A 14,657-nucleotide genomic window follows, 5' to 3' on the forward strand; every position below is an offset into this window, starting at 1 on the left:
GATGGGGCAACTACTCTGGTGGAAGCTCCACCTCAATCTCCCTCCCTCACCTTTCTCTCCCCAAACCCTGCCTCATCTCAGAAAGCCTGCCAAACACAGCTCCTCCCCCAGAGATGCTCAAGACCACTCCCACAGGGTATTTAAACTGCCGCCCAGAAAACAGACATATGGTTTTTCAGTCTCTCTTTCCCATCTCCTCTCTGGGTGGGGTGGGAGGGTGGAAAATCATCTGGGAGTGCTGTACCCATTAAACCTGGGCTTTTTCTAATTAGGTTTGATTTAAATTGCTGTGTTGGAGAGGCTTATTGAGGGGCTGATTTTCCCCCACTGGCCTAAGGCCTTGTAGTGGGAAAACATCTTTCTCCTTGACATCTGCTCTCTGCCAGACTAAGATTGGCTTTTGCCTTGGTAAGTTGTCCTTTCCAAGTCATTGCCTTAAGAGGCCTGGGGCCTCATTCGATTTTCGGGGCGTCCTGCCAAAGACAGGGTCTCGCCCAGGCCCCTGACCTGTTATAGGAGCAAAGACCTGCCTTTGTTCTGTGGTACCCCTTCTGTAGAAGACGTTCTGTTCAAAGGAATTTTCCACACACCCTTTTTGCCCAAAGCAGACCACAGTGGACGCACTGCATTAGGCTTTGGGTCCCAGCATAGACTTGTGAAATGGGCACCTGCAATTCGAAGCCAGATCCCCAAACACCTTTGGGGTGTCTTTTACAAAACCTATTCAAATTGGGGCTATCTGATTCCATCAGTCCTGAACAGCTGATTTCTCTGAGCAATGAGGCCAGTCCACAATATGCTCTTCATAACCAGTCAAAGTGGCCACCAAAAGAGACCTTGGAATTTTCCATCTTCTGTGATCTTGAAAATTTTTGTCAGTATAGAGATAATTGAACAGAACTGCCCTATGTCCACAGGTTTTGGGTTCTGTGTTCCTGCCCTCCCTACAGCAGCCAGTGTCCCACGGAACCCGTCTTGTTGGCCAGGGTCACTGCGCCTCTAGACTCCTGCCTATCTAGGAACTGGGACCTTGAAAATTCTGCTTTCACCATGCTGCCAGAGACACTGGCCCCTCCCCAACTCCTCTGAACCCTGCCTACCCATCCCCCTCTTCCACTAACACATGTTCCTTTCAGTGGCCAGCACTCCTCACATTCCTCCCTCTATCCACCTTCTTTCTCCTCTGGGACAAAGGTCCAAGACCAAATTCCTCCTCCTTACCTGCCTTCCTGTCCTCCCCTCCTTCCCACTGCTCCCCACCCCCAATGCCACAACCTATGTCCTGGTCTCCTTCACTGGCCTAATGCCCCCGAATCCTCCCCAGCCTCCTCATACCCAGTCTTGCCAGACTTGACCTCCTCTGCCCTCTCCAAGAGGTATCTGGAACTGATGAAATTGTTCGAGTCCATGCTCCCTTCTCTCTTGAGGACCTCTCACAAACAGAAAAGTGGTTGTTTTGTTATCTGTCCCAAGCCTATGATCTGACCTGGCATGACCTCTATGCGATCCAGGCCTTCACTGTCACTCCTGAGGAGCGAGGGAGTTCAGGCAGCAGTTACAGTGTGCAGATCAGACCCACCAAGTGGACAATATTGTGGTTCTTCTGTGTGAAGATGCCAGCTACAGAGCCCTACTGGGGCTAACAACTGGGTCAAAACAGACAACAAAGAAGAGACCTTATGTTTCGTTGCCTCCTCCAAGGTATGGAAATGGTTTTGGACAAAGTTGTTAATTTTGATAAGCTCCAAGACATTGATTACAAGATCATGATTTAGTATACTCGCCTTGACCTAGCCTCCCCAGCGTGAGCCATAGTCCTGGCCACCTGTTTGATTTCTCAGTCAGTACCAGATATTAGAAAGAAATTAAAAAAGGCTGATTAGGGTCCTCAAGCCCCTCTACAGGAATTGGTGAAAATGGCTTTTAAAGTTTTTAATGCTAAAGAAGAGGCAGCTGAGTCATCCTGACAGACAAGACTGAAACAGAAGCTAAGCTCTAAGCCTAAACCTTAGCAGCTGCTCTGAGGCCACCAGGGCCCCCACAAGGGGGACAAGGCTCCATCCAGCTGCAGCTCAACCCAACTCAATTCTGCCAGAAGCCTGCTTCAAATGCTGCCAGGAGGGCCACTGGTCAGAGTATTGTCCTAACCCCCAGTCAACCAGGAGACAATGCCCTGTCTGCCGACAGCCTGGAAACTGGAAATCAAGTGCTCCCATGCAGGCTCGTTCTCTATGCCAACAGAGGTCCAGACTAACCAACACCTGACATCTGAGTCTCTTCCAGCCTTAGTATTCCTCAGCCTGGCAGACTGACATGTGGTCTAGACTTGGTGACTCCCATTGTCCTCTCTGAGCCTTGCATGATGCTGCAGGTAGTGGGTAAGTCTACTGACTTTCTATTGGACATGGGAGCTACCTATTCTGTTTTAACATCTCACTGGCGTCCTACAGTTCCCTTGCCAATTTCTGTCACAGGGGTGGACAGGACCCTTTCCTTCCCACTTAAGACCCTGTCACTTTCCTACATTCTTGCAGGGTGATTCTTCTCACACCCTTTTTTAGTCATACCTCTCACCCTCTGCTTGGGTCATGATATTCTCAGCCGCTTTGGGGCCACACTCACCTTGGCCCCCACACTGTCTCCTGAGTCCCACTTTCTTCTCCCCTTAATAGCCTCACAAGTTCCTACCCCAGACTGTCCTGTCCCTACCCTCCCTTATCCAGTGGATCCCCAAGTATGGGATACCTTAAATCTAGTGGTGGCTACTTACCACCAGCCAGTTCTAATTCACCTTAAGGATCCTTCTTCCTTCCCTTCCGGACCCCAGTTTCCTATTTCTGAAACTCATCACTGAGGCCTTAAAGCTTATAATCACCTGCCTTTTACCTCAGGGACTTTTAATTCCCATTGACTCACCCTGCAACAACCATTCTTCCTGTGTATTTGCCCTCTGAGGCTTACCGTTTAGTTCAAGACCTCTGCCTCATTAATGAGGCAGTTATTCCAACACACCCAGTGGTTAACAACCTATACAACCTCCTGTCTAACATTCCTCCTGCCACCTTCCACTTTACTGTTCTGGACCTAAAAGGTGCCTTCTTTACTGTCCCTTTACACCCTGACTCATACTTCCTCTTTGCCTTCACCTGGGAGGACCCCAACACCCAGTACTCCAGACAGCTTACATGGACTGTTCTCCCTCAGGGTTTTCAGGACAGTCCCCCATTTCTTTGGTCACACTTTGGCTCCGGATCTCTCCACCTCTGACACTGGTCCTAAAACACTCATTCAATATGTAGATGACCTCCCTCTCTGTAGCTCCACTCTGCCTCTGCACCAACAGGCAACCTCTTTGCTCCTGAACTACCTCAGCTCCCTAGGATACTGTGTTTCCCCATCTATGGCTCAGCTATGTTCTCCCACTGTGGTGTATCGGGTGTTCAACTCAGGCCCGAGTATAAGACCCTCTGACAGGGCCCAAGCCCTGCAGGATTTACAGTTCCCCGACAACTGCAAACCAGATTCTCTCATTTTGGGGCCTGATGGGATTCTTCCTTCACTGGATCCCTAACTTTGTCATTGTGGCCAAGCACCTTACCAGGCAGCCAGAAAGACTCCCAAGGGGCCCCTCACGCACCTGGCCACTGTCTGCCGCCAGCCACTTCTCTTTACTGCGAGATGCAATTTTAACAGCCCCTACCCTAGCTCTTCCAGATCCTTCTTGACCTTATCACCTTTATACAGATGAAAGGTTGGGAGTGGCCACCAGGGATCTAGTCCAAACCATTTGTGCCTTTGGACTGGGCCATAGCATTCTTGTCCAAACAACTGGACCCCATGATCTGTGGATGGTAGCCATGCTTGAGAGCCTTAGCAGCAGCGGCTGAACTCACTCAGGAAGCTCTCAAGGTCACCCAGTTCCAGCCAATTACAGTTCACACCTCCTGACAGATGTGTGCTAAGGCCAATCCACAGGGGGCCATCTAGATTTGTCAGCCTCTGCACCAGTTTCAAGGAGACCAACTGGATGGATAGAAGCCTTTCCCACCTCCAGGGAAACAGCAGATGTGGTGGCCCAAGTACTCCTGGACCACATCGTCCCTAGATTTGGCCTGCCACAGACCAACAAAAGGCCAAAGGCCATACAAAAGACCAGCCTTCACTTCTAGGGTCATGGAGCTCGTGTTGGAGACTCTCAGCATTTCCTGGAAGCTCCACATTCCCTATTTCCCACAATCCTTGGTAAAGGTGGAAGGGGCCAATGGACTCATCAGACAACAGCTCACCAAGTTCTCCATTGAACTCAGCTTATCTTGGCCTTCCTTTCTCCCCATTGCCCTTACCTGCTCTGTGAGCTACCCCATGCTGTACTACAGGCCTGAGCCCTTCTGAACTCCTTTACGAAAGGCCCTTCCTCCTCAATCACCATCTCCTGGCCCACACTCCTCCACTGGCCAGTTACCTCCCCTACCTCTCCCTTCTGAGGTCCCTTCTCTGTTTACATGCTGACAGCTATCTCCCTGCCCCCATACCAACGGACCCAACTGCCCCTGAGCCTGCCCCACTCTCCCCCAGGCGGGAGGTGGGGGGAAGAGGGGGAGAGGGAGAGGGGGACGGGCAGGGACAGGAGACAGGGACAGAGTACTCCTTAAACAGCTAGCTCCTAAGTCTCTTGAGTCCTGATGGACAGGACCCTACACTGTGATCCTTACCACCCATTCAGCTGCCAAGCTTCTGGAACATTCATGCTGGTACCATCTCTCCAGGCTCAAGCGGGCACCTATTCAGGATACATGTCCAGCAGCTGGGACCCTCCATCATACAATTTTGGGTCCAAGATGTCCAAGATGTCCCAATGAAAGGCCTATCTATTCTTCTGCCTTGAGCATTCATCTTTGTCTGTACAACTAGGGCAGATGTTAATAATCCCTAGCAACTTGCCTTTTCTGCTTCCTCAAGAAACAAATGCTTGAGGTCTCCAGGATGGCAGTTATCCGGATGCTTTTCTACTCACACCTGCTGCTGAGTGTGAACTCACCAACTCCCGACTTCCAGTCCCCACATTGTCCTATTCCCGAAGGAAGTAGCCAGACATGAACAGGCAGCCACCTCAATTCTCTGCCTCTCTCTCTCTCTCTCTCTCTCTCTCTCTCTCTCTCTCTCTCTCTCTCAACCCTGCCTCATCTCAGAAAGCCTGCCAAACAGGGCTCCTCTCCCAGAGATGCTCAAGACCACTCCCACAGCATATTTAAACTGCCCCTCCCAGAAAACAGACAGTGGTTTTTCCGGTCTCTCTTCCCCATCTCCTCTCTGCGGGGCCGGAAAATCATCTGGGAGCACTTTACCCCTTAAGCCCGGGCTTTTTCTAATTAGGTTTGATTTGGTCTGATTTGGATTGCTGTGTTGGTGGAGAGGCTTATGGGGTGCAGAAAGTTTTCAGTGACTATCATGGTATACTGTAGTGTAGAGCAGCATTCCTGGCTCTGACACACTAGATGCCAACAGCACCACCACCCCTCCACCTGCTCTTGGCATGTCCAAAATCTAGAGGCAAAATCATATACAGCTAACAACCAGTACATTTTCTGCTCCATAAATATGAACTCTCTAATCCTTAGGTCAACCTGCATATTTAATAAGTTTCAACATGCTTTTCTTCCTTAGTCTTAATTCAGATATGTTCTTTTAGTTTAGGCTATTTCAAGAAGAAAAATCAATATTGATGTTGCAGATTTAGTGCTTCAACAAAAAAATGTACTGCTTCTGGCATTTCATCATTCATCTATTTAGAAAGGCTGAGACCATAGACTGTGAGCTCTACACAACACAGTAGCCTTCAAAAATAGAAGAAGACAGCCAGGCTGTGGTGGCACACGCCTTTAATCCCAGCACTCAGGAGGCAGAGCCAGGCATGTCTCTGTGAGTTCAAGGCCAGCCTGGTCTACAGAGTGAGTGCCAGGACAGGCACCAAAGCTACACAGAGAAACCCTGTCTCAGAAAAAAAAAAAAAAAAAGGAAGATGGCACAGAAGGGTCTGTAACCCAATGTTCTTAAAACTACTACTACTCAACCTTTGGTCAAACTAAACAGCCTCCAAACAAGCCAGTCAAGCACACAGAGGGTACAGGATCATTGAGAAGGTTCTACTGTGGCACTGAATGGGGAGACTGGGAACTGAACTCGAGTCTTCTTCAAGAGCAGCAAGTGCCCTTTAAACAGTGAGCCATCTCTCCATCCACCTTCATTTTTATCATGTCTATATTTCAGATGAGATAGCCTTTCTTGTCTTTTTCAGTCTTTAGCTGAGTTGTCTTTCAGGAAGTACCTAGGCCCTGCATGAAGTTACCTTACAGAGACTGGCAGTGGTGGTGCATACCTTTAATCCCAGTACTTGGGAGGCAAAGCCAGGTGGATCTCTGTGAGTTCAAGGCCAGCCTGGTCTATAGAGCGAGATCCAGGACAGGCACCAAAACAACACAGAGAAACCCTGTCTCGAAAACCCCAATAAATTAAAATAAATAAATAAATAAATAAATAAATAAATACAAATAAAATGAAAATTTCTCAATTAGAAATGTCAACTCATGCTTCAGTAGTGAGAAAAACTTTAAAGATTAAGAACATAAAACTGTGATTCCTTGCCGGGAAGTGGTGGCTCACGCCTTTAATCCCAGCACTTGGGAGGCAGAGCCAGGTGGATCTCTGTGAGTTCGAGGCCAGCCTGGGCTACAGAGTGAGTTCCAGGAAAGACGCAAAGCTACACAGAGAAACCCTGTCTCGGAAACAAAAACAAAAAAAATCCTGTGATTCCAGTACCTGACTTTTGTTTTCTGATACAAGGTCTCACTGTGGAGCCTAGGCTGGTCTCAAATTCATGTGTGCAACCATATCCAGCTAAACCTGACTCTGTTTAATATGTAAAGATACAGATTTTCAGAACTTACTAGGTACTATAGATTGTGTGTGTGTGTGTGTGTGTGTGTGTGTGTGTGTGTGTGTGTAACTTTTTAGCCATTTCTGATTACTCCCATCTGGAAATCACACTCTTAAGAGGCTTTAAAACCATTCTTATTGTTTTGAAACAAGGTCTCACGTAACACAGGTTGGATCTTAACTCCTAACTCTGCCGTCACCCCTCTAACTGCTAGGATTGCAGGTGTGCACCACCACACCTGTAAGACTTAGATACTGTTTCCTTTCTTACTATTTTTAGTAGGTGAATATGGGTTTGATTTACTTCAGATAACTAACAAGGCATGAAAGCTAAATTATGGGTTGGTTATCTGTTTTTTTTAAAGGGGTCTCAAGCTCCTAGGCTCAAGTGATGCTCCTGCTACAGCCTCCTGAGTAGATGGAATCCAGGTAGAAGCCACTGCACTCACTCCAGACTGCCCCCCTCCCTTGCTTCCTGACTACATCTTGGACCAGAGTTTTCATACTTTATATCAGCTGTGAACTTCTTTACAGCCCTCAAAGAATTCCTTTTTTGTATATATTAGCTGGAATTAAATCCTATAATTTTCATCCAAAAACCTTGTCTGGAACAATGCCATGCCCTTTTTTTAATGACTGCCATTCACTACATTCAGCCTATCAAAACAGATGTAATCAAAAAGATAAAATTCTAAATGCAATTCAAATAACTCCAACCTCATGATAAGAGCTTTGACATCAAATAATGCACTTTGTTATTATTTGGTAAATGCAACCATCTAACTATGAGCACCTAAATATGGCTGAAGAAGGCCAACACACACAATTATGCTGACTGACCTAATTCTCCATCCACAACCTCACAAGGGCATTTCCATTCTATTCCCCATTCCATTCACTCTTCAGCTTCCTAGAGCACTGTTTTACTTCTTCCTCTTTCCACAAACAGTCTATGCTTCAGTTAATGGCAAATGTCATTCAATCAGTACAGCTCTTCCACACATAGCCAAACACATTCCAGTTGCCATGTATACTACTTTATTTCCGTTTTGTTGATTAAGCTGAGCATGCTCCTATTTGAGAACAATCCTTCTACTTATGTATTAACCCTTACATCCCCCACAGTTATCCAAAAATCTCCTTCTGTTCTAGTAGTGCCACCAACGGTCTCTTCTCTACTGAGTAGTTAAAAACATCAAATGAACTGCCATTCCTCCTGACTTCCCTCTTTCCACCACACAATGCTGCTCCAGCTTTCATGTCAGCCTTTCTGTCCTTTGGTGTCTTAGGGTTCTGCTGCAGTGAAGAGACACCATGACCACAGACACTCTTATAAAGGAAACATTTAACTGTGGCTGGCTTACAGTTCAGAGGTTTAGTCCATTATTGCCATGGCAGGAAGCATGTAGGCAAGCAGGTACTGGAGAGGTAGCTGAGAGTTCTATATCTAAATCCACAGGCAGCAGTCAGAGACAGTGAGCCACTAGGCCTGGCTTGAACTTCTGAAACCTCAAAGCCCACACCCTCAGTGACATACTTCCTTCAACAAGGCCCCATCTATTTCAACAAGGCCCCACTTCCAATAATGCCACTCCCTATGAGTCTATGAGGGCAATTTTTATTCAAACCACTACATAGTGTAACTCTTTAAAAGGCCCAGGGTGGTTCATTCCATTTTGCTTGTCTCAAAACAAATAATTATTTAAAAGACCTGTCTTTCTGGCTACACTCAGTTTTCTTCCATTCACATCAATTAATCCACTTTGTCCCCTTCATTACAAAAGCACTACTAGTCAGTATTAATGATCTCTATACCAGCAAAGTCAGACAAGCAAGTCTTCACTGATGTTACTTAGTCACATTGAGGAACAGTCTCAGATGATCATATTCTTCCAAGCATTAGAATGTTCTTGACCTCAGATCTGAGACCTTCTCTTTCTCTTCATCACTTATTATAAAGTGCCCATTATACTCAGTCATGACTTTTTTTATTTCCATTTTTCCCCTCCTAAAATACAGGATCTTTATATCCCAGATTGCCAGACTGGCCTTGAATTCACTATGTAGCCAGACTGGCCTTGAACCAGCAATCTCCTGCATCAGTCTTCCAGGGACTGGGATTATAGGGACATGACACCAAGCCTGGTTATGCTCATGACTTTAAATACCAACTATATACACTAACAACTCCCAAGATTTTAAGCTGCACATTAGACTTCTTGCCTTATTTGTTTCCTTTTTTACAACTTCCTACTTGACATCTGTGGGGATGGCCAACTGGCGCTGACAACGTACCATATTGGAAACTGAATACCAACTGCCCCCCCCCCCCCCAAAAAAAAAAAAACCCAACCCTGCTCTATTCACAATTTTGCTCATCTCAGTTAAGGACTGCACATTTTCATACTGCTCAGGTACGGTGTACTCCTGTATGGTGTACTCCTAATACAACAGACAAAGTGATCTCTTAAAAACATGACTGATTGTATCATTTCTCATCTCAACATTTTCCTATAGTTCCATTCTCAGAAGGTCCTCCAAGTCTTTGCCATGGATTTTTAAGGTCTCATATGACCAGAACTCTCCTACCATCTTTCATTCTATCATTCTAGTTGACTCCAGCTACACAGCTCCTTGCTGCTCTCAAATAAAGAGAGGAATCCACAGGAGTCTGCTTAAGGAGTATTAGGGAATTAATTAGGATATAAATGGAGGAAATACACTCATGAATACAGAACTGAGTAGACAGCTGAAGTTGTCCTCTGATCTGACCGGGAGCTAATCCACCTGGCAGTTCGATCACACCAGGAAGCAGGAAGCAGGGACCTCGAGACCCCTTTCCTTTTCCTTTTAAAAGAGGTCACATACAATGGCAAGAAGCACCACCTCCTGCCCTCCCCCCTCCTGTATAGTCCAAGGTCATGGGAGGAGCAAATACCACCACTACACTCAAACATACCAACACACTACATCCCTTCCATAGCTGCCTTGGTATTTACTGAAATCTCAGTTTGGAATGTTCTTCCCCCTAAGACCTACATATCTAATTCATCATTTCACTCAACATCCAATCAAACCACCTTGTCAGAGAAGAACCTTAACTACTTAACATATTACGAATTTACTTACTTACCATCTATCTCCAAATATCCCCAGGAGGAGAGAAACTTTGTTTTAAAATTTCTTTATCTCCAGTGTCAGACAGTAGTTGATTAAATTCTTGGTTGCCAGGCAGGGTGGTTCATGCCTTTAATCCCAGCACTCAGAGGCAGGCAAATCTCTGTGAGTTTGAGGCCCAGCCTGGTCTACAAAGTGAGTTCCAGGACAGACAGGGTGGTTACACAGAGAAACTTGGTCTTAAAAAACAAAACAAAAAGACAAAAAAGGAAATTCTTGGTGAAAGAATAAGCAAATTTAGCTTTTCAAATTATAAAATGGATAAATAAAATGTATTAATTACTTCTGAATACATTTGTGATATAGAAATGTGCCACCCAACCTCCTTTAAGAAAGGACTTAGTGGGCAAATTTAGCCCCTGTGGGGTTCACCTAGCAAAGCTGCCTTGCTGAGTCAAGTTCTTCCCATGGTAGCCTAAACCCAATGAGTGGCAGAAACAAGGAAGGACCTTGAATCTTCCAGTTTCCCCAGCTTTCTTTCTGGGTCTTAATCACAAATCAGACATAATTTGGAACACTCCCTTGTGAGAATTCCCCTGAAGCTGCTTTTGGGGCAACTACAGAAGCAAATTCAGCTGGACAAAAACTGAAAAACATACACAACCAGGTACTCCAGCCTGATACAGAGCAACTCTGCTAGGACAGCAGCTCCAGGGCTTGCAAGGCAGTCAGTGATGGCTACTGTCAGAACAGAATCTCAGCAGCTTCTCTGGCCAAATCCTACTTCATTCCTGTCATGTCCACAGTGCTTAGACCTACGGGTACTATTTAATAGCTCATACACCAAATTCTGTCTCAAATTCTGCTTCCTAGAGACCCAGCCTGTGCACAATTAAAATAAAATGTGTGCTTGTTGAAACTAAAAACCAACCAAACCAATATCCTTGTAAAATACAAAGTGGCAATGTCTACAGATGGTTCTGTGATACATGCTCCTTCCTTCTATAGAAACAGTTGCATAATAGTCTCCTATTTTAGCTGGGCACAAGACCAAGCAGAATAAAACTATTTTCTCTTGCATCCAGGGGAGGCCATGAAACTAAATCACAGCTAATGGGACTTGAGCTGAAGTAACATATAATTTCCAGAACTGGTCCTCATCAGAATTAATGTGTTCTTTTCTTGCCTTTTCCCTCTGTCTTCTAACAGGATATGAACGTCATTTTGAATATTATGGACCACACAGTTCTGGGCAACAACCCTGTGATAGCACAGCAGTGCAAGGAGAAGCAGCCCAAATCTCTGTGGAACCACCACAATAGTTAGCCCTGGAGAGTTTAAAGTCAATTTGTACATTTCAAAAACCAAGTCTCTGGCTTCAAATCTTGATCTGCTGTCAGCCACAACTATTGCCAGGAAACTGTCCACATTTCTTCCAACTCCAAGCTCTCACTCTTACACCAGCACCTGCAGTCTCTGTAAGGTAACTTCATGCAGGGCCTAGGTACTTCCTGACCTACCCTTCCTTCCATTGGAGGTCCCGAGGACACAGAACAGTAAAGAACCACAGGCTCTATTTCCTTTCTTTGGTCACTGACTTAGTTTAACTCCAGCTGTCCAACCGGCTTTTCTTGATGTCACACCTCTGCTTGGGGTCCAGCCTCAGTCTCCTCCCAGCCCTACTTTCTTCCTCTCTGAAACTCTTTCTAGCAAGTCATTTTCCTATGAATATCAAGGTCTGATTCTGCTCAGCTGGAGGACTTTGGCTTCCACTCCATTGTCTAGGGTTCTTCACAGTAAACATCTACATGCCATTTCAAATCCTTTTTTTTTGCATATCAAACACTTCTTAAATGAAAATGGAATTGTACAATATAAACTATGCAACTTGTACTTGTCATTTAAAATACATCTTGGATCATATTCCATGACAACTGTTTTATGTATTTGTGTAGATATACATGCATATTAAATAAATGTAGATAAAATGTATTAACTTTCTAGTTCAGTAAATACCTGAGTTTAAAGTCCTAAAATATATTAAAATATGATTATATACAAAATCATCATATTATCATATTTAAGTATTTTAGATTGAGATATGCATGATTTTCATCAAAAAATGTTCTTCCTTTGAATCTTGTGATTCAGTGAGGAAAGAAGAAAAGAATTGATGCCGGACATAGTAGTACACTGTGTGGTTGTTTGAAAGAAAATAGCCCCAAAGGGAGTGGCACTATTAGAGGTGTGGTCTTGATGGAGGAAGTGTGTCACTGAGGGAGTGCGCTTTGAGGTCTCCTATGCTCAAGATACTGCTTAGTGTCACAGACCATTTCCTGTTGCCTGCAAGATGTAGGACTCTCAGCTTTTTCTCCAGTACCATGTCTGCCTGCATGCTGCCATGTTCTACCACGATCACTATAATTTCTGAATTCCTAAAATGAGGCAGTGAGATACAGAAAAACACAATGTTGGTAAGCTGAGAAAGAGGGCAGGTCAGACGTGGGAGAGAATTACTGTGGTAGTGTTTTTCCTATTAGTGCACTGTGAAGGGATGTGTTCAGTTTAGTTATTAAATGTTCATTCTGTCTGTGGTTAATAGCTATTATGCTAAAAGCAATTACTCAGGCTAGAACCAAAGATATAAGGGGCAGGTTGTTGTTTTAATAGACTTTAAATAATTCCTGGGTTTGCAGAGATGTGCTCTATTCTTCAATCAGCAAGCACATTTACAACAGCAAAACTCTCCTTCCTGCTTCCAATTCTAAAAAAAAAAAAAAAAAAAAAAAAAAAAAGCAACACAAAAACAAGGACTGGAGTGGCTAATCTTTATATCAACTTGACACAAGGTAGAGTCCTTTTGGAAGAGGGACTGTCAATTGAGAAAATGCTTCCATCAGATTGGCCTGTGCATAAACGTGTGGTGTATTTTCTCTTTTTTTTTGGGGGGGGGGTTCGAGACAGGGTTTCTCTGTGTACCTTTGATGCTTTTCCTGGAACTCACTGTGGCCAAAGCTGGCCTTGAACTCACAGAGACCCACCTGCCTCTGCCTCCCTTGAGTGCTGGGATTAAAGGAGTGCGCCACCACCACCCAGCTACAGTGTATTTTCTTAGTGATTGATGTTGGAGGGCCCAGCCATTGTGGATGGTGCCATCACTGGGCTAGTGTCATGGGTTCCATAAAAAAGCAAGTTGAGCAAGACATGGGGAACAAGCTTACTAGCAGCACTTCTCCATGGTCTCTGCATGAGTTCCTGCCCTAACTTCCCTTTGATGATGGACTGTCATGTAGAAGTATAAGATTAAAGAAATTCTTTCCTCCCCAAGTTGCTTTTGGTCATGGAATTTAAACACAGTAATAGAAACCCAAACTAAGACATTGCCCTTGCAAAAGACCTGAGTTTGTGTCCTAATACTCACAGGGCAGATTCCCAGGGAATCTCACAACCTCTTCTGGCCTTCTTGGGCACTGCATGAATGTGGTGCACAGACACAGATGTTGTAGGCAAATCACTCATACTTACAAAATTAAAAAAAAAATCTTTAAAAAATTAAAATGAAAAATAATATTGTTGGAACACAGTCCAAGAATGGAGTCATGTGAGAAGATTTCTGAGTGCTTGTGAGAAAACTCCAAGAAACCAAGACAAGAGTCTTGTGACCCAGTTTCTTCAAAAACAAAGAATTGTTCTTGGATTATGTTTTCGTGCCCCTCACAGGTGTAGTGGATAGGAGTGAGTTTACTTCAGATTATGCATTACAACTGGCTATTGCTATTTGGTTATATGTCTTTATGAAAAAAACATGTCTGTCATATGCAACTTGTCCTTGTACACTTTACTCATGTGACTCCTCTTAACCCTCAGAGTATAAATTGGCTAATGCTCTGAATAAAGTTGGCTACTGCAGGACACTTTAGTTTGCCTCTTTTATAATCTCCATCATTCTTCCAGAGCCCCTCATTACACTGCCTGTAGAGCAGTGACAAATATACATTTCCATATGTAAAAAATAGAGAAAAAACATATTCAGATAGTCCCCAAGTTACACTGAGCACAATGTAATCCCTACAGATTTTTTTTTTTTTTTTTTGAGACAAGGTTTCTCTGTGAAGCACTGGCTGTTCTGGAAGTTACTCTGTAGATCAGACTGGTCTTGAACTCTGAGATCTGCCTGTCTCTGCCTCCTGAGTCCTGGGATTAAAGGGGTGCTCCACCACCTCCTGGCTCAGAATTTAGCTAAGAAAAGCTTTTGCTTCAACAAAGTATAAGTACTATCATTAGTACCTTGGCTTAGGTTCTACCTGAATTTGAATGCTCCAAGCTTAGGTGCAAATAATGTACACGGAGAAATTACATGTCTGTTAATAAGGTATGCTAAATTCTTCTCCTTCTTCTTCTTCTTCTTCTTCTTCTTCTTCTTCTTCTTCTTCTTCTTCTTCTTCTTCCTCCTCTTCCTCTTCCTCTTCCTCTTCCTCTTCTTCTTCCTCCTCTTCTGTTTTGGGTATTTCTGAGAGAGGATTATACTTTGTAATATAGGCTACTGTCAATCTTATCCTTTCTTTTATGTACTGGGACTACAGGAATCAATCTGCGGACGCTGAATT

The 14,657-nt window shown here is 44.5% G+C and overlaps 1 protein-coding gene across 5 annotated transcripts in view; it reads right to left on the minus strand.

Moving 5' to 3' along the window:
• Positions 1–14,657, minus strand: part of Scai (suppressor of cancer cell invasion) — a 98,048-nt gene that overhangs the window by 58,678 nt on the left and 24,713 nt on the right. The window contains exon 1 of one of the 5 annotated variants that reach the window (XM_059260241.1): positions 4,344–4,569. The exons of 2 other annotated variants lie outside the window; for them this stretch is intronic. In XM_059260241.1, coding sequence (XP_059116224.1) covers positions 4,344–4,429 — 86 coding nt within the window. In that variant the 5' untranslated portion in view covers positions 4,430–4,569. Of the gene's footprint in view, positions 1–1,335; positions 1,581–3,185; positions 4,317–4,343; positions 4,570–14,657 lie in introns of those variants that run through there. 2 more of the 5 variants (XM_059260243.1, XM_059260242.1) reach the window with 2 other exon arrangements.

The sequence above is a fragment of the Peromyscus eremicus genome, chromosome 4, assembly GCF_949786415.1.
Source record: "Peromyscus eremicus chromosome 4, PerEre_H2_v1, whole genome shotgun sequence".
NCBI lineage: Eukaryota > Metazoa > Chordata > Mammalia > Rodentia > Cricetidae > Peromyscus > Peromyscus eremicus.